General features: G+C 36.5%; 1 protein-coding gene across 2 annotated transcripts in view; it reads left to right on the forward strand.

Moving 5' to 3' along the window:
* The window catches only part of FOXJ3 (forkhead box J3), a 162,932-nt gene that overhangs the window by 133,972 nt on the left and 8,090 nt on the right, over window positions 1-20,870 (forward strand). For both annotated transcript variants that reach the window (XM_023727148.1, XM_023727149.1), the window contains exons 7-11: window positions 4,764-4,892; window positions 7,991-8,165; window positions 10,752-11,168; window positions 15,257-15,358; window positions 15,790-15,981. In XM_023727148.1, coding sequence (XP_023582916.1) covers window positions 4,764-4,892; window positions 7,991-8,165; window positions 10,752-11,168; window positions 15,257-15,358; window positions 15,790-15,981 — 1,015 coding nt within the window. The remainder of the gene's footprint in view (window positions 1-4,763; window positions 4,893-7,990; window positions 8,166-10,751; window positions 11,169-15,256; window positions 15,359-15,789; window positions 15,982-20,870) is intronic.

A 20,870-nucleotide genomic window follows, 5' to 3' on the forward strand; every position in this document is an offset into this window, starting at 1 on the left:
ACACTTCCCAGTTCATATTATAAAGTCAGCATAACTTATATACCAAAACCTGACAAGGACTTTGCAAGAAAGGAGATTTTCTGTCAGTCTCTGTCATGCGCATAGGCAGTTAAAATTCTAAACAAAATATTACCAAGTTGAATCCAGCCATACATAAAAAAGATAATACAGCACAAATAAATTTAGTTTCATCTGGAATGCAAGGTAGGTTTAACACTCAAAAATCGATCATTGTTGTTCACATTAATAGAAAAATGGAGAAAAACCATATGCCCATCTCAGGAGAAAATTTATTAAAATTTAATACCATTCTTAATTAAGAACTCTTAATAAGCTATGGATAGATGGAAATTTCCTTAGTATGATAAAGAATATCTATAAAAAACCTATAGCAAAAACTATATTAGATGATGAAATATTGAAAACTCCCTTTGAGATCTAGAATTAGAGAAGGATGTCTGCAGTCAGCACTTTTATTTGACATTGTATTGGAACCCTGTCACTGAAGTCATAAAAGAGATACAGTTTGGAGAGAAAGAAAGAAAGCTGTCATTGTTCACAGATGGCATGATTGTTTACATAGAAAATTCAGAAGAATCTAAACTGTTGGAATTAATAATTCTGAATCTCAAAATATAGCCAGAAAATATAAAGTCAGTGTTCAGAAATCGGTTGTATTTCTGTATACTTGGCACAGATATTTAGAAAATAAAAAGATAATATTTATGTTAGCATTTAAAAGTATTAACTACCTGAGGTTAAACAAAAGAGGAACTCTACATAGAAAGCTATAAAAAAAAATTGGAGAAAACAAGATAGAAGTAAATGGAGGGATATGTGTGTGTGTGTGTATAAATGAAGAGAAGACTATTGTAAAGAAGTCAGTTTTCCCCCAAATTGATCTACAGATTTAATGTAATCCCAGTCTAAACCCTAGGGTACTTTTTTTTTTTTAAGTAGAAAAAGATAAAGCTGATTCGAAAGTATAAATGGAAATCCAAAATGGCCAATAGTACTAAGGTTAATCTTGAAGAAAAAGATCAGAGGATTTATACTTTCAAACACCAAGACTAAACCTATAGTAATTGAAAGTGTGGTATTGGCACAAGAATAGACAGACTCATGGAACAGAATTCAGTGTAGGAAGGATGTGTCTTTTCAATAAATAGTGCTGGATCAATTGATATCTGTATGAAATAATAGCCTTTCCTGTGCACAAAAATCAATTCCAGATCGATCTGAGACATAAATTGATAAAACTATCAGTTGGACAAAAGGGAATAAGATGAATTTTTAAAAGTGGAAAAGAAGTAAGAAAAATTAAGAGTAGATACTAATACAATAGAAAATAAAGCTTTATATAATCCTTTTGCTAAATTTGCTACTACAGGAGACAGAAAAGATATATGATTCCATTTACACTTAGTTCAAAAATGAGAAAACTAATCAATAATGATAGAAGTTTATATAGTAGTAACCGGGGGCTGGGAACTGGGAATGGATGATGACTGACTGGCTGACTTGGGAGAGTGCATGAGGGAGGCTCCTGCGGTGCTGTTAATGCTCCGTATCAGCGGTTCTCAAAAGTGTGGTCTGTGGACCCTTGGGTAACCGAGACCCTTTTAGGGAATCCATTAGGTCAAAACTATTTTCACAGTAATAGGAAGATTTTGTTTGCTTTTTTCCTTATATTTGCATTTGTACTGATGCTGCAAAAACAGTAAGTGTGTTAAACTGCTAGCACCTTAGCACAAATCAAGGCAATGACACCCAACTAGTAGTCACTATATTCTTTACTACCGCACACCCTCAGTTTAAAAAACAAAAACTAGTTTTACTTAAGAATGTCCTTGGTGAAGCAGGGAAAGTAGTTTTATTAAATTGTGACCCTTGCGTACACACCTTTCTAATATTCTGTGTATTCAAATGTTTGTCTTAAAAAAAAACAAAAAACAAACCCATTGCTGTTGAGTTGATTCCGACTCATAGCGACCCTATAGGACAGCATAGAACTGCCCCATAGGGTTTCCAGGGAGCACATGGTGGATTTGAACTGCTGATGTTTTGGTTAGCAGCCAAACTCTTAACCACTACACCACCGGGATTTCCAGCGTTTGTTTTAGTATATAGTATATAGTGTACCTTTCTATGTATAAAAAACATTAAAGAAACACTTTCAGATACGCTAAAAGAGCTTTAACGTAATAATATGGTAATAATAATAATGTTTTGATGCGCATCACAGAGTAGCACCCATTTGTTACTATGAACCATTTTTAATATACTACCATCTTGAATTTTTAATATAATAGTTGTTATGGGGGTTGGTTCAGAACTACGGGTTGCATGTAAGTTGGGCATTCGTAACCCGCGGACTGCCTGTATGTTTGCATACAGCGTTTCTACTATACGGCCAAAGCACAGTTCTTGCCTCAAGAAAAAGCGTTTGTGTGATTGAGTTGGGAGCTAAACTAGCAGCTTTGTTCACGATCACTGATTTTAGCTGAAAGAACAACTGTCAGTAGTTACTCAGATTTGCGTATTTGACAGATATTTTCTTGGAAGTGGAACAAAGTGAGCTTGTCACTTTAAGAAAAAGAATTGACAGTATCTCTCACCAGTGATAAAATTTGAGCTTTTTGAGCAAAAATTAGAACTTTGGAAAACGTGTATTCACCACAGTGACTGTTTGCTTCCCGCTTTTTAAAGACTTTTCTAATGAGATCTGTGGTGATTTTAACAGGTGTGATTTTTTTAATTTGTATAATGAACTATGTCAGAATTTAGAAGATCTGCACAACTCAGTAAACCAATGTTTTCTAAACGACCAATACATAATGTTAAAAATCAGATTTTACATTGCAGCTAATCTTTAAGAAATGACCAGTTGACATGTTTTGGTGTAGTACCAAGAAGACTGTCCATAATTATCTAAAAAGTCAATTAAAATATTCCTTCCTTTTCCAAATATTTATTTATGTGGTGTTGGGTTTTCTTCATATACTTCTACCCAAATAACATATTGTAACAGATTGAATGCAGAAGCAGATACGAGAATCCAACTGTTTTCTATTAAGCCACATGGAGATTTTCAAAAATATAAAACAATGCTACTCTTCTCATTTTAATTATTATTTATTTATTGAAGAAATTTTTTATGTTAACATGTTAATTGGGTTTGTTATTGTATTTTTAAATGAGTTAATAAAATTCTTCAGTTTTAATTTCTGATATGCTAACTATTGATAGGCATATCAACATAAACAAAAGTTACTTGTCTCCTCAATTTTTAAGACTGTAAAAGGGATTCTGAGACCAAAGTTTGAGAGCTGCTGTTTTATACTTTGATCTAGGTGGTGATTACATGCATACTTTGTAATAAATAAAATAATAATTTCTGTACTTTATTCTCTCTGTGTATTTTAATAAAACTGTTTATCTGTCTCAAAGTAAGAGGAGTTGTCTAGGATTATGAGGAGTATTTCTTGCTTCAGTGACAGGAGAGAATGAGTAGCCAAGAAAATGACCATGAATGCTTGCAGTTTGTTGATACTGTATTGCTTTAGAATTTTAAAATTATTCCTAGAAATCCATAAAATGATTTTTATGAAATTTTCATTGGAAATATGTATCAGAAAAATCTTTGCCAGGTTTTTTTTATTGTCTCATTTTTTAATACTCTTTTCCCTTATGTACTTCCTAGATGCATAGTTGTTCTATCTGATGTGAATGTGAGACAGGTTGATTTTGTCTTAAATATAAGTTCATATATGCCTAATTTTCTGCCATATTCTGCCTCCTGGGAAAAGCATTGAACATGATCTCATTTTCAGCACAGAGAGAGGGATGTAATAGCTCAATTGCTTACAAAATTGAGCAAATATTTATTAATTATATACTGAGCAGAAAGCGTTGTGCGGTTTGTGGTTACTTACTGGGCACTCAAGAAGCTAACTGTCTAGTAAGGGATAAAAATTTGCTAGAAATTAGCTAGACCATAAAGCCAAATGCTCTCATGTGGTAGAAGTACAGAAAGGAAGTTAGTAGTAGCATCTGAACGGAACTTTGAAGGATAGGCTAGTTTGTTCTTTTAAAATTCCTTTTTTTTTCCCCCTTTCTAATTACAAAATAATGATGCTTATTGTAAACAGATTCAAGCATTGTAAAAATATACACTATCGGTGAAAATCCCTGCTAGTTAGTCATTTTTACACTTTGGTATATGTAAAACATATATTCACATACATGATTTTGCGAATGTATTAGACAGTTGGATTTCCAGTTTTCAATATTCTAAACCCTGTGATGCCTCTGGGTTTCAAAAAAAACCTAGTTTATTTTTTTGTTTGTATCCTTTTTTTTTTTTTGAAGCCTAAGATTTTAATAGAATAGTATACCAGTTTTGCTTAAAGATTGAGCAAAAACAAATCTATGCATGTAGAAATATTTAACAGAGTAAAAATCTCCTGTAATCCCAACTCAATTAGGTGTTGATAAACTAATTATACCTGATAGTAAATTGAATTTATGTATCTCTGGACAGGGTATGTCCTTTAGTTTGAGAGTTGAGAAAGTTATTTCAAAGTAAATGTGGTGTTAGAGATTGGGGCATGAAATTAGGGTAAACATCATAGGAAAGACCACAAACATTTTTGTCTTCCTGCCATATGTCAGCTCAGTTGTATTTTTGTAGAGTTGCTTAGAAGTACTTGTTATAGTTGATACTACTTATTCAAAAAAATTTTTTTTTGTTTTCATTCTAGGTAACGTTATACAACACTGATCAGGATGGTAGTGATAGCCCACGCAGTAGCCTTAACAACAGTCTCTCAGACCAGAGTTTGGCATCTGTTAATTTGAACAGTGTTGGAAGTGTGCATGGTTATACACCGGTAAGTCTTGGTGAAGTTAGCTTCATTGTTGAGTACTCAGGTTGTGCTTAAAACTAAACCAAATGTAATTGAAGTGTGAATAAAAGGTGAAGATGTATATTTCTCACTTAAGCAGTTCTTTCATTAACTTAGATAAATATATTCAGGCTTAAGTAGAACAGATTCTACCTTGGTAGTGTTTTGAGTACTTACATTTTACCAAGTTAGATACAAATATGTTTTATATGTTTTTGTCTGTTTTACTCCATCTATTCCATGTTCAAGAGAGATGTAACTGGAATAGAAAAAAAAAATTGTACTTCAGTTTAGCAGAGCTACATTTTATGATTTTCTATAGTTCTTGGAAAAAAGAGCTTAGAGGAGGTATATATCAACTTATTTTCTAGCTGATATTGCCGAGAAAGGGATTCTGCAAACTCCAAAGGTTAGGATAGACTGGTATCCAGTTGTTAACTAGTGTTATATTTTCAATTTTGGCCCGGAAAACAAAGGTATGCTATCTGTAAAGGGACCTGTGTGTGAGTATTCTTGCCACTGTGCTGATTTTGTTACCTGATTACAAGAACATAATCCTTGGGTTTTCTGGACTTCTTTTGAAGCCATCTGGCAACTAATCCTCCTCCCCAAGAGCCATACACACACATCTTTTGCTGGTATAAATTTGATCTCATCTGATCACTTCCTGTTCCAGGTAGAGTATATAGGAAAAAACTTACACAAGACAAAGATACAAAGAGAGGGACCTGAAATAAAATAACACAAGGAGAACAAAAACTCAGAAAGCAGAATTAAAATTTACATTGAATGCAGAAAAAAAGAAAGTTGACTCTGCAAAACTGGTATCAGTGCTCTGGGGGAAAAAAAATTATTCCCTCAGAGTACAGAAGAAATAGACAAATAAAAAATCATGTAAAAGAAGACGATAGACATGGAGGATTGAGAATTATAGGTGTTCCTGCAGAAGAAACCACAATACTTGGTAGAGAAGCAGTTTTTGGACGAAATGTAGATTAAAAGGGTTACAGAGTTTAGGAAAAATTAGTGAAAAAACCCTTCATCTAGACATATCATGGCAAATTTTAAAATTGCAGAGATAATCATCCGTATAAATACCCTGGCTGTGGAAATAAGTTACATTCAAAGAAACACGAATCTGACTTCTTTTCCATAATACTAAATGCCAGAAGATAATGGAGCTGCAGTTATGCGGAGTTTTAAGGAAATAGATTTGGAATTAAAATCTTAATGCTCAGCCAAATTTTTATTCATATGTGAAAGCCAGAGAAAAACATTCTTTGATATACAAATCTTAGAAAGCACCCTACCCTTATTTTCATGGAACCTTCCTGGAAAAGATTACTTAGCTGATCAAGAGATGAATCAAATTAAAGTACTCAGTAATGACAAAATCATGCCATAAAAGGACTAGTTGGAGTGTTGAAGCAAACTAACAAAGATTTAATGGTTCTAAGTTGTTTTTAAAATAATTTAAATGGAAAAATCTTAACTAAAGGAAACCAAAGAACACAGGAACTCAAGGAACAGATTTCAGTGTCACAAAATATAATGAAAGGAAAGAGTGAAGAAGCATTTACAGAACTAGGTGACAGAGTAAAAATAAACATGTCATTATGCCCAATAAATGTCAGAGGGCTGAATTCCTCTATTAAAAGCTGGAGATATTGTAGACTGCTGTTTTTTCTTAAGATATCAAGCAGTCCTTGAGCAATAGCATGGTGGCAGCTGCTGGTTGAGCTTGTCACACTTCCATAGATTCGTTCGGCCTGTAAGGACATACTGAGCCCAAATGGATTGAGACAGTTTTACTTACACAGACAGCATAAGTCACATCAGCATAATGTCAGCTACCTGCTTCCCACAGGAAGACACCAAATCACAGGGGCCAGATGACAGGCTTCATGAGCGGTGGGTCACTCTGTAGTGTAGGAACAAAATTCCATCCTGCATCTAAACAGTTTTATAATCTGCACGTGTACCCTGAGGGGAGAGGTAGAAAGTCCCATGCCTCACTAGAACCAGGGAGGCAATATCTTTCCCCCACAGAACACTAGGCAGCCTCCTGCAAGATAGGAAGATGGATGAGAAATAGCAGAAGGTGAGAATTTGCTCCTCATAAGATTTCCTGTCGTCCCACACTCCGGAATAATCCAGGGTATTCTGCCAAGGCCTGGGTCAGCCTGCTATTGAGCCTTGTCTCTGTGGCCTAGGTGGAGAAGTGTAAGGTCGCCAGGGTCCCTATAAAAATCTGTATTTTTCCACGTTATTGCGGATTACTTTGTGAGCGTCATTTTGAATGGCTATATAAATTTCCAGTGTGTGTTCATACCTTAATTGTTCAAAGCACTGAACATATAATTTTAAGAAATACAACTGATCCTTTTATTCATTTTATTTTTAGTCATACTGCCTTCAAAGGTAATTTTTATTTTTTAGGTGTTTATAGTGCCTTTTTTAGCCCCCTGCATAGCTGAAGGCCCTGGTTTATTCTACTTTTTCAGAATTTCCTTTGTTTTTCACCTCCTAATTTCTCATTTCCCCACAATTTCATCTCTCTCTTTTTAAATTCCCCTAGAAATGAAGAGTTAGGTGTGTTGAAGCTTATTGCTGCTTTGATTGGGCAGTGCCACACAACCTGACTCACAGTACTCAGAACTTGAGTTTAAATACTTAAAGATTAATTGAATAAATGAATGATAATTGTTAGTATCTTCATAGTATAGTGGAATTTGAGATGAAATTGTTTCTGTAGAAACTACTATGAAGATTATGCAAAAACTGGAAGGGTTCTAGATCTAGCTTATCACTTTTTGTATGATCTTAGGCAAGTCATTTAATTTCTTTCAATTCTTTATCCTCCTCTGTGACATGTAGAGGTTGAATTAGTTTTCTATTGTTCCTCAAGCTCTAAGTTAACAATTTTGTGGCCTGTCCTTTATGTGTACCAAAACTTAACAGAAGATGGGAAAGCCAAAGATACGGAAGTTATTTCCTTTGGATTCCAGTGTTTGCACCAGTGTTTTCAGTTATATGTTTTGTGTTACAGAGCCACTGAATCAGTTGTTTTCTTTTAATGTTAGGTGACCAACCATCCAGAACCAGTCTCTCAGTCATTAACTCCTCAGCAGCAGCCACAGTACAACCTACCAGAACGAGACAAACAACTACTTTTCTCAGAATATAATTTTGAAGATCTCAGTGCCTCATTTCGGAGCCTTTATAAGTCAGTCTTTGAGCAGTCACTTAGTCAACAAGGTGAGCTTTTTATTGAAAAGTTTTTTGTCTTTTAATAATTATTTTCATAAAGCGGCTGTTACATTTCCTTCATGTTAGAACATTATCATAATCAGGATTGAATAATTATGTTATGCCTTTTGTGCCTTTATTGTGCTCTGTATATATTTATATCATAGCACAAGAGTGGCAGATACATTTCATCTTGCATGCCTATTTCACTTAATGATTTTTAGTGGCGACCTGGAGTGTTATGTTGAAGGATTCTGACACTGCATCTGTAACACATGGCAAAGGTGGTTCATGTTATTGCATCTCATCCAAATGCTAGGTTGTTGCTATAATGTGTTGTCGATTGGGTCAAAATGTCACATTGTCTTTCCCTCACAGACCACTAGTCAGAAATTGCTGGAAACTCTGCTATTGAAGTATTTCCTAGTTACTTTGAGAGGTTAGCTATTTATACCCCTACTCAGAGTGTTTACCTGTAGTTTTCTGTTGTAATGAATGCTACAGGTTTCTAATCCCTGCCCTTATAGAGTTTGCGTGTTAATACTTACCATGTTATATAATTTAATATTGTATATAAATGTTATATTATAAAAGTTAATATTGTATGTTTTTTATATATATAACATAAATATGTCAAATATGTATTTTATACAGCTATATAGATGAGTAGTAGCTAGCTGGTACAGTAGGTGGCTTTTTATGGTTAGTGTTTGAGTTTAAAGTAAGATTCATCTATTTTTCTCAAAATTTGTCTGGAATTGTGTATCAAAAGAAAAAACAAACTAATATAAGACTTTTCTAAGTAAATCCAACGTTGGTGATCTTAACAGAGAAATGCTAGCTTTGAAAAAACAATGACAACAATTTTTAAAGACCGTAGTACTGTTTTATCTCACACTATAATAAAAAGAGCATTGATAGGAATTCTGGGTTCTAGTCCAGGTTCTACCATAAAATCAGCTGAGCTAACTTCCTCTTGAGTCCTCAGCTTTCCTGTTTGTAAAATGAAAAGAGATGGACTAGATCAGTGGTTTTCATATTGTTCTCTGCAGAGCCCTTGGCTTTTGTTAGGGGAGGAGTATGTGGATGAAGAAAGGTAGCAGGCTTCTTTCCCTAACTTCAGGAAAAGTAACTTTATGTTTATCAGTTTTACATATTGGGTTTCTGAGAGAGGTTTTGTTTTGTTTTGTTGTATTTTATTTAAAAATAATATGAGATTGAATATGTTGGTATAGATCATATCGAAGTTTCCTCTTAAAATGCTAGGGTTTTATTGAAAATAGATAATGAAATCACTGTTATCTTTCATCTTACTGTAATAACCCTAAAGTTTCCCTATAAATGATAGTTTTCCAGGGCCAAGGCAAGAACTTACATCAACTCTTTTACCTATAAAACATTAATTTGTTATGTTTTAAGATTATCTTACAGTGCACTCAAATACAATTTTCCTATTAATGACGAGTATCAGAATAATTTTATCTTTGTTAAAAACTTTGATCCTTGTACTGACAGGAACTGCCATGTGGGATTTTTTTTTTCCTATTTAATGACATTCTTTGTGTCTGGTTCAGCAAAACAGTGTATGGACCATCTGTTGAGATGTGAAAGTAGCCTAGTTGTATAGAAGCAAATGTTGCGATAAGGTTTATTAAAATGAGCGTCTACCTGCAAACCAGACGTACGCTGTTTTTAACATTAGGCACTTCTGGCCTAATCATCATCATAGCATGTAACATTTACTGAGCTCATCCTGCATCCTGCACTTGCACCATGGCATTTAGTCCTCACAACAGCTCTGAAGTAGGTACTGTTACTATACCGATTTATAGTTGAGCTAATTGTGGCTCAGAGAGATTAAGTAACTTTTTGAAGTTACATATTGTGTAAATGGCAGTGCAGAGACTTTAAACCCCTGCTTTCTGGTACTATAAAATATGCATTCTTAACTCTTAAACTGTACATGTCTCAAGAATGTTCCATAAGAGTAATGAAAAGGAACACTGGAGGTGGTGATTTTGTTTTGCTTAGTTTTAGGATCCTAGCCGCTTTGGACTTAACGGTTTTGGAGTAGACAGAGAAAGAGATCAGAAATAACTGGGCTTGATTTAGTCCTCCTCTTCTGTTAAAGCCTTGGTCTTCAGGCCTACAGAAAACCATTCTGAGTTTGACCCAACACCTTTCCCACTTTTTTCCTAATACTTAACTTACCTTTCAATACTTAACTCAGATACTATCTTTTCAAGGAAGGCTTCTGTCTACAACTCTAGTCCCTTCCTACTGAATAAGCAAGAAGCAGGGTTGTTCCTGTAACCTCCTCTATACCTTTGCCTTAGCATTTATATTGTTGGCTATAATCTCATTGTGTGTCTCTTCCACTAGACCATGAGATCCTTGAGGCTAGGGAATGATGTTTCTTATTCTCAGTAACCTCAGAGCCCATTGTGTGGTGGATATTCCATAAACACTTGTTAAACTGAACCAAAGTTGCTTCCTGACACCGTATACCTTTGCTTTGTAAATAATTTTGCAAATGTTTGTCATAAAATGCAACTGAAATCTGACAACAAATAATCTCGCTCGCTTTGTTTTTAGGTTTGATGAACATCCCTTCTGAATCTTCCCAGCAGTCCCACACTTCGTGTTCCTATCAGCATTCTCCTAGCAGTACAGTGAGCTCTCACCCACACAACAACCAAAGTAGCCTGTCCAACAGTCATGGCAGTGGCCTCAACACCACAGGCAGTAATTCAGTTGCACAAGTCTCGCTGTCCCACCCGCAGATGCACACACAGCCGTCTCCACATCCGCCCCATCGACCGCATGGTTTACCACAGCATTCGCAGCGTCCACAGCACCCAGCACCGCACCCACAGCAACATAGCCAGCTCCAGTCCCCTCACCCCCAGCACCCATCTCCGCACCAACACATGCAGCACCATCCGAACCATCAGCACCAGACGTTAACACATCAAGCACCCCCACCCCCACAACAGGTATCCTGTAATTCTGGTAAGTTTTTTGTCTCCGAGCTTGTGTTTGGCTAACAGTGAATTGGGATCTGTTTTGTTTTTTAATTTGAGGTTCATGTGGTCTTTATTACCAAAACCCTTCTCATCTGTCTCCTTTTGTGTTTCCTGGCTAAAATCCTATAGTTATAACTCATTCAATCCATAGATCATCCTGGAGATTTTCTTGTTTAAACTTTATTGTGACAGCATGGGCACAATAAGCAATCCTTGCAGGTCTTGGCCTCAACTCCTGTTTTGTTCTATCAGAAGTGTTTTTGTGAGCATGTAAAGGCAAATGGAATGCACAGTCTGTGTGCAGTCTATTGAAATACACTGTGGTATAGAAGAAAGAACATAGACTTATGTTAGAAAGACCTGCATTTGAATCCTCAACTGGCATTTACGACCTTGGGCAAATTACTTCTTTTAGCCTTGTTTCTCATCAGTAAAAATGGAGCTAACACATTCTGGCATACAGTGTTGTTATGAGGATTGTATTGAAATGATAAATATGAAATGCCTAGACTGGTACCTTGCATTTAAGTATTCAGTAAATGTTCCCACTCTTCCCTCCTTTGGTTATTCCTGACAAGTATCTCATCTTAGAATGATAAATTAGAAAGGAAGGAAACATTCTTCTTACGTTGCTAAAAAGAAACCTATTGCTGTTAAGATAGGTATTGGTGGTTTCTAGTGAGGTGCCTAACTGACACTGCTCACAGACCAGGCAGTCTTTACACTGCAGAAATCCAAGAGTGCCCTGGATGTCGACGACAAGGTGAATGGGGCCCCTTAGAGTTGTGCAGCCTTGCCTCAGCTTGCCTGGCTGTCTACTTCCAGCCATACCACTGATGAGGTTTTTATCCTGGAGGGACAGTTTCTAAATGCTAGACACTGCTAGTTTTTATTCACCAATTAAAACTTGATCAGTGTTTCAGGCAATTAGACTACTGTCAGGGAAAGGAGGTTTAGATAGTGCATACTGTCACTTTTATTGTGACTTAGCTATAAAACTTTTCTGAAGCTGTCTTTATTTATAAAGTGGAAAAGTAGTAAAAGGTTTTTGGGAAAATTAAATGAGATAAGGTACAAAAATGCATAACGGAGTACCTAGAACTTAGTAAGTCCTTGATAAGGGTTAATGTCACACCACCATAATTAATCCGTGAAGATATTTGGAGTCTTAAAATTCTGAAATTACAGCTGTCTTCTTAGTATTTTTTTGACATTTGTGTTGTTTTATTACCAAAACAACATACAAAATCCATGCATATTTTAAAAATGTAACAAACTATATTTTAAATTTTTAACAGTTGATTTTGTTTTTCTGACTATTTCTAAGTAGACGTTAGAATTAAATTGAAGGTTGGTTATAGTTCCTGCCTAGAAGGGATGTCTCCTAAAATATCTTGAAGTGATTTTTTAGTTACATGCCTAGAGAGAAAGGTATATAACATAGCCCCCCTTTGTAATTCTCTTTCATTGTTATCCAGTCACTATGTTCTACCTTGTTATGTTAATATGTTCTTCAGAAATTGAAACCTGTTAGTATGATTTTGGGGAAAGACTCATGATAGTAGAGATTGGATATCTGGTGCTCCTTTCTAAGTCTGCTTCTGAAAGGTCACAGCCTTGAAAACCCTATGGAGCAGTTGTACTCTGTGCACATGGTATTGCTATGAGTCGGAATCGACTGGACAGCAGCTAAGAGCAACGATTGTGAGGGCAGGGAAAGTACTCTTAAGGATGAAAACAGTCTATGACCATAGAAGCCTGTTATACCAATGGTAACTTGACAGGAAAGGAAAATAGACTTCCACCTTGGGGAGTTAGAAATAATCATTGCATCTATGGTAGTAATTAATCTCTTTGAATTATAAATTTCTCATTTATAAAATGGGACTAGGCAGGTTGTCTTTAACAGGGAAGGAATGGAAGGAGGGAACTAACAGTTGTTTGAGTACCCATATGTAATAGGCAATTTGGATACATTATCTGATATTATCTTCTCAGATCAAGTATAAACTACCAAATTTTATAGATAAGAAAAGTTTAATTCAAAGAAATGAAGCAATTTGCTCAAGATCACATTGCTAAAGTGGTGGAACTGAGATTTATACCTTGGTCTGTCTGACTTCAAAGCCTGTAACTCTAGTTGTTCTAAAAGGAGTAAAATCTGCAAGTATTTACTGAGTGGGTAGGTGTTTTCTCACCCACTCTCTGCAGAGATTGCTTTGTTTTCATGTTGCCAAGTCAGCATTTACTGAAGGACTTTCTTTAACAATAACAGCAACAACAAAAATCAGTCATGGCAAGAATGTCCTAGTTCCTTGATAGGATTTTTTTTTTCAGTGGACCTAGTGCTACCCTCACCTTTGACTGTGTTGTATTTACCCCAGGAGTTCTGGGCTCTAGTACTGGCTTGGCTACTTTATTAACTAAGTGACTATGATCAGATAATTCCTTTGAACCTTGATTCATTATCAGAAAAGTTCTTCCTGAACTAGGGAATCTGAAAGTCTGTTAGACTTAAATGTTTATGGCTCATTTGGAGCATTAATTTAGTATTTTTCCCCCCCCTTAAGTTTCTCCCTAAATTATGAGTTGCCTGAGGTCAGGGCTCAGTGTTGTCTCTGGTTTATTATTGATTTAAAAACAAAAATCCATAATTGGCAGGATTTTGTAAGCCAAGTAGCCAGAAGTTGACTGATATAGCTAAGAGTTGTCTGATGTAGCAAAAATCTTTTTTGTTCGTTTTTACCTTCATCCACCCAGAGGTGATCCTGGAAACAGAGTAACTTGGGCAGCAATCACAGAATGGAGGATTTTCTTCCTCTATTTAGCACTATCTCATTGAGGGTAACTCTTGCTCCATGGCCCTTGACTGATGACCACTTTGCTGGCATACAAGGCTATGGAGTCTTAATTATCCTAATGATACCACATCAGAGGATATCATTCCTGACTAGAAATGCCCTGACCTGGATTCATCATAATGTCTTACAGGAGTCTCAGCCTTCTCTCCCTCACTACCTTGGCAGGAGGATTATTTTAAGGCATTTCTCTCACCTAAGACTGCCTTGTAAGAAGCATCTACTCTTAGTAAACTCTCTAATTTATCTCCCTTTTATTTTCTTTAACCCCTGATTTACTCTTTTCTGGTTATTCCCCATAGTGTTTTGGGGGAAATATATATATACTTATTTATATATAATAAGCTGGTTCTTTAAGTTATGCTATGTGTTGCTTCTCAACATGAACCTACCTCTATAAAGTTAGGAAAAACATGTCTCTTAAGGTCATAAAAGACAAAGAACTGAGTTATATATGTTGAAAAACTGATTTGCATGACTTATCCTGCCTGGTTATTTATGTGTACTATACAACTGCTAACCAAAAAGTTGGCAGTTTGAATCCACCAGCTGCTCCTTGGAAACTCTGTGGGGCAGTTCTCCTCTGTCCTGTAGGGTTGCTGTGAGTCAGAATTCACTTGATGGGAACAGGTTTGGTTTGGTTTTAGTTTTATACAAATGTACAAGGAGCCCTGGTGGCACAGTGGTTAAAGCGATCGACTGCTAACCAGAAAGGTCGATGGTTTGAAACCACCAGTGGCTGCATGGGAGAAAGACGTGACAGTCTGCTTCCAGAGGGATTTATAGCCTTGGAAACCCTGTGGGGTCACTTTGAGTCAGAATTGACTTGATGCCAGTGGATTTGATTTTGGTTTATACAAATGTACAGAACAGTATCAAATTTGACATCATAAGATGATATGGCAATTTGCAAGCTGCCAGACTAGAGCTTAGAAAACTTGGACTGAAGTTTTAGATTCATCATGGTGACCTTGTTGAGTTGTGCCATGTCTTCGGGTTCAGTGTCCTTTATTTGTAAAATGGAGAGAAATATACCCTTCCTGCCTGACTCACAGAGCATTGTCCCAACACATGAAATAATGGATGTGAGTTCTTTGTAAAACTGGACAGGGATCTGTCAATGTCAGGAATAAGGCCAGCTCATTGTCTTCCCTTACCATAGACTTCAAACTTTCACCATCCAAGATTTATAGTCTTGTCAATATTACTTTTATAGGTGTTTCGAATGATTGGTATGCAACACTTGATATGCTAAAAGAAAGCTGTCGAATTGCCAGCAGTGTTAATTGGTCAGACGTAGACCTTTCACAGTTTCAAGGTGAGTATGGTTCCTTTTGACATATAACCAAATGTACATGATCCTCTTTTCTCTGGTGGATGATAGGTTTCTTTGTAGTAGAAATACTGCTTTTTTGAAGTAGAAATAAACAACCCTTATATAGCATTTCTTTTGTAGTTGGTAGTATGCTTGAAAATAAACAACATCTTGCAAAATCCACAATAAAATCTCCTGACCAATTGATGTAGCATAGGGTCACAGACAAGAGCTCTGAAAGAAACTTGGCCACATTTTAAAAATCAGGCTTTGAATAATTGTAAGATGTTATTCTTCCTCACGTGAGCAAATCACTACCATAATCTTGAATGAGTCAGTAGACATTTTGTGGGCTCAGAAAAATTGTATCTGGCTGTTTGTCTTGCAGTGCTTGCAGAACTATGCTAATTGAATTTCTAACGCTTTCCTCACAGGTTTGATGGAGAGTATGAGACAAGCAGATCTCAAGAACTGGTCTTTAGATCAGGTCCAATTTGCCGATCTTTGTTCTTCTCTTAATCAGTTCTTTACACAAACTGGCCTTATCCACTCACAGAGTAATGTTCAGCAAAATGTTTGTCATGGTGCCATGCATCCGGCGAAACCTTCCCAACACATTGGAACAGGTATGGGCTTAATTATCTTCTGTTTTTCTCTTTTTCTCATCCATATGAAATTTAGTAACTATCTTAGGCAGCTTGGTACATTATTTATGGTGACGGTGATCCATTTACATCTTTTTACTTGTAAAAAGTGAATGGAAACAACTAATATATGTATATATCTAAGGTGTGTCTTAGAAAAATGGAGGTAAAGAGAGACTGTGTTTCTCTTTAGTGATTTATGATTGTTTTATTGTTTACAATTTACTTTTCCTTTGTGATCTTTAACTTATTAAGTTAACAAACATGAATTAAATGTCTTAAAGACATGACTTAAGTTCTTATAGGAACATAGTTATGAAGTTATTATCAATTAAGTTTGTACAGACTTGCAATGAAAATCAGAATGTCATATTTTATATATCTTCTGAGAATGTTAAAGGTCAAAGTTTGAGGAATAGATATACTGGTAAATATACTGGTCTCATTGATGTTTGGCTCTGGATCCAAAATGTTTGTGTTTTTTATCTCACTTTCTTCCTTTACTTTTTACCCTTGTAGCCGTCTTTTTTACTCTGACGGCAGTGCCTGCATTTTTCTCAAACTTCTGTTCTGTAGGAATTTAATACCCAAGTTCTTTCGAAAACCCTATGGGACAGTTCTACTCTGTCCTGTAGGGTCGCTATGAGTTGGAATTGACTCGACAGCAACGAGTTTGGTTTTTTTCTTTTTTTCTGTCTCTCTTCATGTTTGTCTTTTGCCTTCTTGTATCTCCAGGTTTACTTCTTTTCTGTATTTTATTTTTGTTTTACATTGATGCTGACATGCCCTCTCTTCTCTATCCTGAGTAACTTCCTTTAACCACTATCCTATCTTACTTCACATCTTTTGTCCTCCTGTGTTCTCAAAATCACGTCAGGCTGCAATCTCTCTTTTCATGAAAGCTTTATTTCTGTGCCCTCTGATAGAATAGAAATCTTTCATCTTTGCCTCTTCTGTTCTGAGTAGCTTTCCCCTGTTAATTATCCACCCTGAAACCCTCAGTAGCTATTTGATTCTGGTAACTTATTCAATCAGTAGATTATATAAAGGCATCATTCAGTGCCTGGCAGATTTATTGAGTGCCTCCTGTGTCCCAGACACTAAACAGTATTTTTTGATTACTCTCAGTTGTTTTCTCTCTTTCCTTGTGTTGTGTTGTCATCATCATCGTCGTCTTCTTTTTTCTGGTAAAATATATATAACATGGAATTTATGGTTTTAACAGTTTTTAAGTGTACAATTCAGTGGCATTAATTACATTCACAGTGTTGTGCAGCCTTTACCACTGTATGCTTCCAAAACTTTTTCATCACACCAAACAGAAACTCTGTGCCCATCAAGCAGTAACTCCCCTTTCCCTCCTCTCTCCAGGCCCTGGTAACCTCTAATCTACTTTCTGTCTCTGTGAATTTGCCTCTTCTAGATATTTCATATACGTGAGATCCTACAGTATTTGCCCCTTTGTGTGTGGCTTATTTCACTTAGCATAACATGTTCAAGGTTCATCATGCAGCAAACCTTTATTCCTTTTTATGGCTAAATAATATTCCATTGACTGTATGTACCACATTTTGGTTATCTGTTCATCTGCTGATGGACATTTGGGTGGTTTCTGCCGTTTGGCTACTGTTTATATGCTGCAGTGAACACTGGCGTATAAGTATTTATTTGACTTCCGTTTTTCAATTCTTTGGGGAGTATACCTAGAAGTGGAATTGCTGGTCATATGGTAATTCTATGTTTAACTTTTTGAGAAACTGCCACACTATTTTCCACATAGGCTGAACCATTTTACATTCCTACCAGCAAGGGATGAGGTTTCCCATTTTTCCTCATCCTCGTAAACACTTACTATTTTCTGTTGTTTTTTTTCTTTTTTAAGTAATAGTCATCCCAGTGGGTGTGAAGTTGTATGTTAAGCATCTTTTCATGTGCTTATTGGCCACGTATATCTTCTTTAGAGAATGTTTATTCAAATCTCTTGTCCATTTTTTAATTGGGTCGTTTGTCCTTTTGTTGTTGAGTTGTAGGAGTTCTTTATATAGTCTGGATATTAAATGCTTCTCAGCTACACGATTTGCAAATATTTTCTTTCATTCTGCAGACTGTCTTTTCCCTTTCTTGATAATGTCCTTTGATACAGAAAACTCTTTTTAATTTTGATGAAGTCCAATTTATCTGTCTTGTCTTTTGTTACTCTTGCTTTTGGTGTCGTATTGTCACTTCTTTTAATATTTGTTGGTATATTAATTTCAAAGTATCAGTCTGTAACTTGGCATATATGCTGACTTATTTGCTTTCTTCCATTTCATCTTTTTTTAATCTCTTCTTCCAGATGAACAGACTGTTCATATCTTCTTTGATCCCTAGGTTCTAAGCCCATAGCTTGTCTCTTTCAAAATACATCACTTTCATTTTTTCCAACTTGCTTTAAGTCCTAGACCGGGTTGTACCAGCTCTTTCTGTCCTTTGTCCCTTGTTTCTCCTTTCCTCTTTTCTTTCCCTGTTCAACTAAGATGATACTTTCTAAATGCTGCCATGTTTTCTTCTTTGCCAAATCAATTTCAATCAGCCTTGAAGAGTGCTAAGTATATTTGAGTAGCTTATGTGTACATCAGAGTCTGTGGGTGGCACAAACAGTTAAGCACTCAGCTGCTAACCAGAAGGTTGGTGGTTTGAGTCCACTCAGAGATGCCTTACAAGAAAGGCTGGTGATCTATTTCTGAAAAATCAAAAAAGCAACCATTGAAAACCCTACGGAGCACAGTTCTACTCTGACATACATGGGGTTGCTATGAGTCAAGTAGACTTGATGGTAACTTGTTTGTTTGTTTTAATGTGTAAATCATTAGTCCTGTGCGTTTGGCGGTCAGTACCTATATTGCTCACAATTTGTTATTTGGGGCATGTCAAGGGAGGTCTAGGAGGACAGGGAGGAGAAGGTAGGGTCAGTCTTGAGAGGAAGGCCATCTTCAAAAGGCTTGTATAACTAGGAGCCCTTCTTTTCTGGAATTTCAAACCTGTGTGGTGAAACAAGACTTTATTCAATTTTGTGACCTAAATCTCCAAACAAGGCTCAAGTGTGCATCTTGGTCATGGAAAAAGCACTATACATTTGCTCCTGTCCTCTGGGAGAGACTAGACCAGCCCCCTTCTGGATTCTCTCCAGACAGATCCTGTGTTATTTTCATAAAACCCTTTGTTACCAGACTTCTGTGGTCAGCTATTCTTGATCCTTGACCTTGATTATTTGGTTCTGGCATTCTACGGGAAACCCTGGTGGCGTAGTGGTTAAGTGCTACGGCTGCTAACCAAAAGGTCAGCAGTTTGAATCTGCCAGGTGCTCCTTGGAAACCCTATGAGGGCAGTTCTACTCTCGTCCCATAGGGTCGCTATGAGTTGGAATTGACGCGACAGCAACAGGTTTGGTTTTTTTTTTTTTTTGCATTCTATGGTTTTATTCGTATTTTTTTCTGCCACCTTTCCTTTTTATTACTAGGGCCCTCCTTTTCTCTAGAGTCCCCATAACTCCTTTTTGCTACCCCATTCACATCTTGGCAAAGACGGAAAAGCTATAGTTTTTCCTCAGTGTTTATTCCTTTCTCCACCTTACCCCCTTTAGTCTCTTCACCCAGACTGCAAGGAATGTCATTCAGCCAGGGCTTGTCTGCCAAGCCATGTTGGCCTCTGCCAACACCTTCTCTGATCAGTCTGGTGCTACAAGTATCTGTCACCTTGTGCCTGCTGATTTTTATTCACGTATATTTAGTTTTTGTGTAGCCAACCTGCATCCTCTTGCTTTAAATCCCTTAAACCTCTTTCGGTTGTTCTTTTTATCTTCTTTTTGCATCCCTATTAAACCCATTCAGATACCTCACTTTCCTTGTCTCTACCCCCCAATGATTCTTTGCCACATTTTCTTAGAAATGTAGTACAAGAAAGTACTTTACAATGCTTTTTAGTTTTACCCCTTTATTTAATAGTTAAGGAAACTGCAAATAATCCAGAGAGAGTGACTTGTCCAAAGTTACACAGTTCATTCAGATATAGATCTTGACACCCAGAATATAGCCTTTCCATGTCCTTTAAGCTTTCCTTGCCATTCCTGTCTCCAAGGCTCCTCCTTTTGGTGAAAACCTCTTTGAGCTCCTTAGAGAACCCAGGAATTGGTGTATTAGTGTGGAAAGGAGAAGGGTAAAAGACTGTCATAGAACATACTGTCTCACTTCTTTTTCCTAAATCATTTTACCTATGTTTACCATTTGTCTTGCCCAACAGCATTTATGTCCTCTAGCTCTGCTGTTATTAATTTGATATTTTGCTTAAAGATCATTAAATATGGATAGATATGTGTTCATTCAGCAAACATTTATTTATTTTCTGTGCCTGGCTATGTATTTGGCGTAGGAATAAAATAGATGATTCCAAAATATCCCCTGATCTCCCAAGTGGTCACAGCCTGATCTGTGAGATAGGTCCTCCAAGAAATATAGTATGATGAGGGCTGTACTTCCACCATAGGGTGTGTAAGTTCAGTGGGAGCAGAGAGAAAGGAATGTAAATGTGTTGGGGAGAGAGAAAGACTTCATAGAAGAAGACACATTTAAGCTGAACTTTGCAGAATAAGTGGAATTTTGTAAAACACAGTAGTCAGATCATGTCTCTTCTCTGCTCAAAACCCTCCAATGGGGGGTACAGGAGTCCAGGGACAAGGGCCAGAAGGCAGAAGGGGACAAGGAGGCTGGTGATAGGGAGCCCAAGGTTGAGTAAGGACAGTGTTGATGTGTTCTGAGGTTGTTAACCATTGTCATAGGGCAACATGTGTACTAACAGTTAAATGAGAAACTATCTTGTTCTGTAAGCCTTCATCT

This window comes from Trichechus manatus, unplaced genomic scaffold (genome assembly GCF_000243295.1).
Source record: "Trichechus manatus latirostris isolate Lorelei unplaced genomic scaffold, TriManLat1.0 scaffold00015, whole genome shotgun sequence".
Classification (NCBI taxonomy): domain Eukaryota; kingdom Metazoa; phylum Chordata; class Mammalia; order Sirenia; family Trichechidae; genus Trichechus; species Trichechus manatus.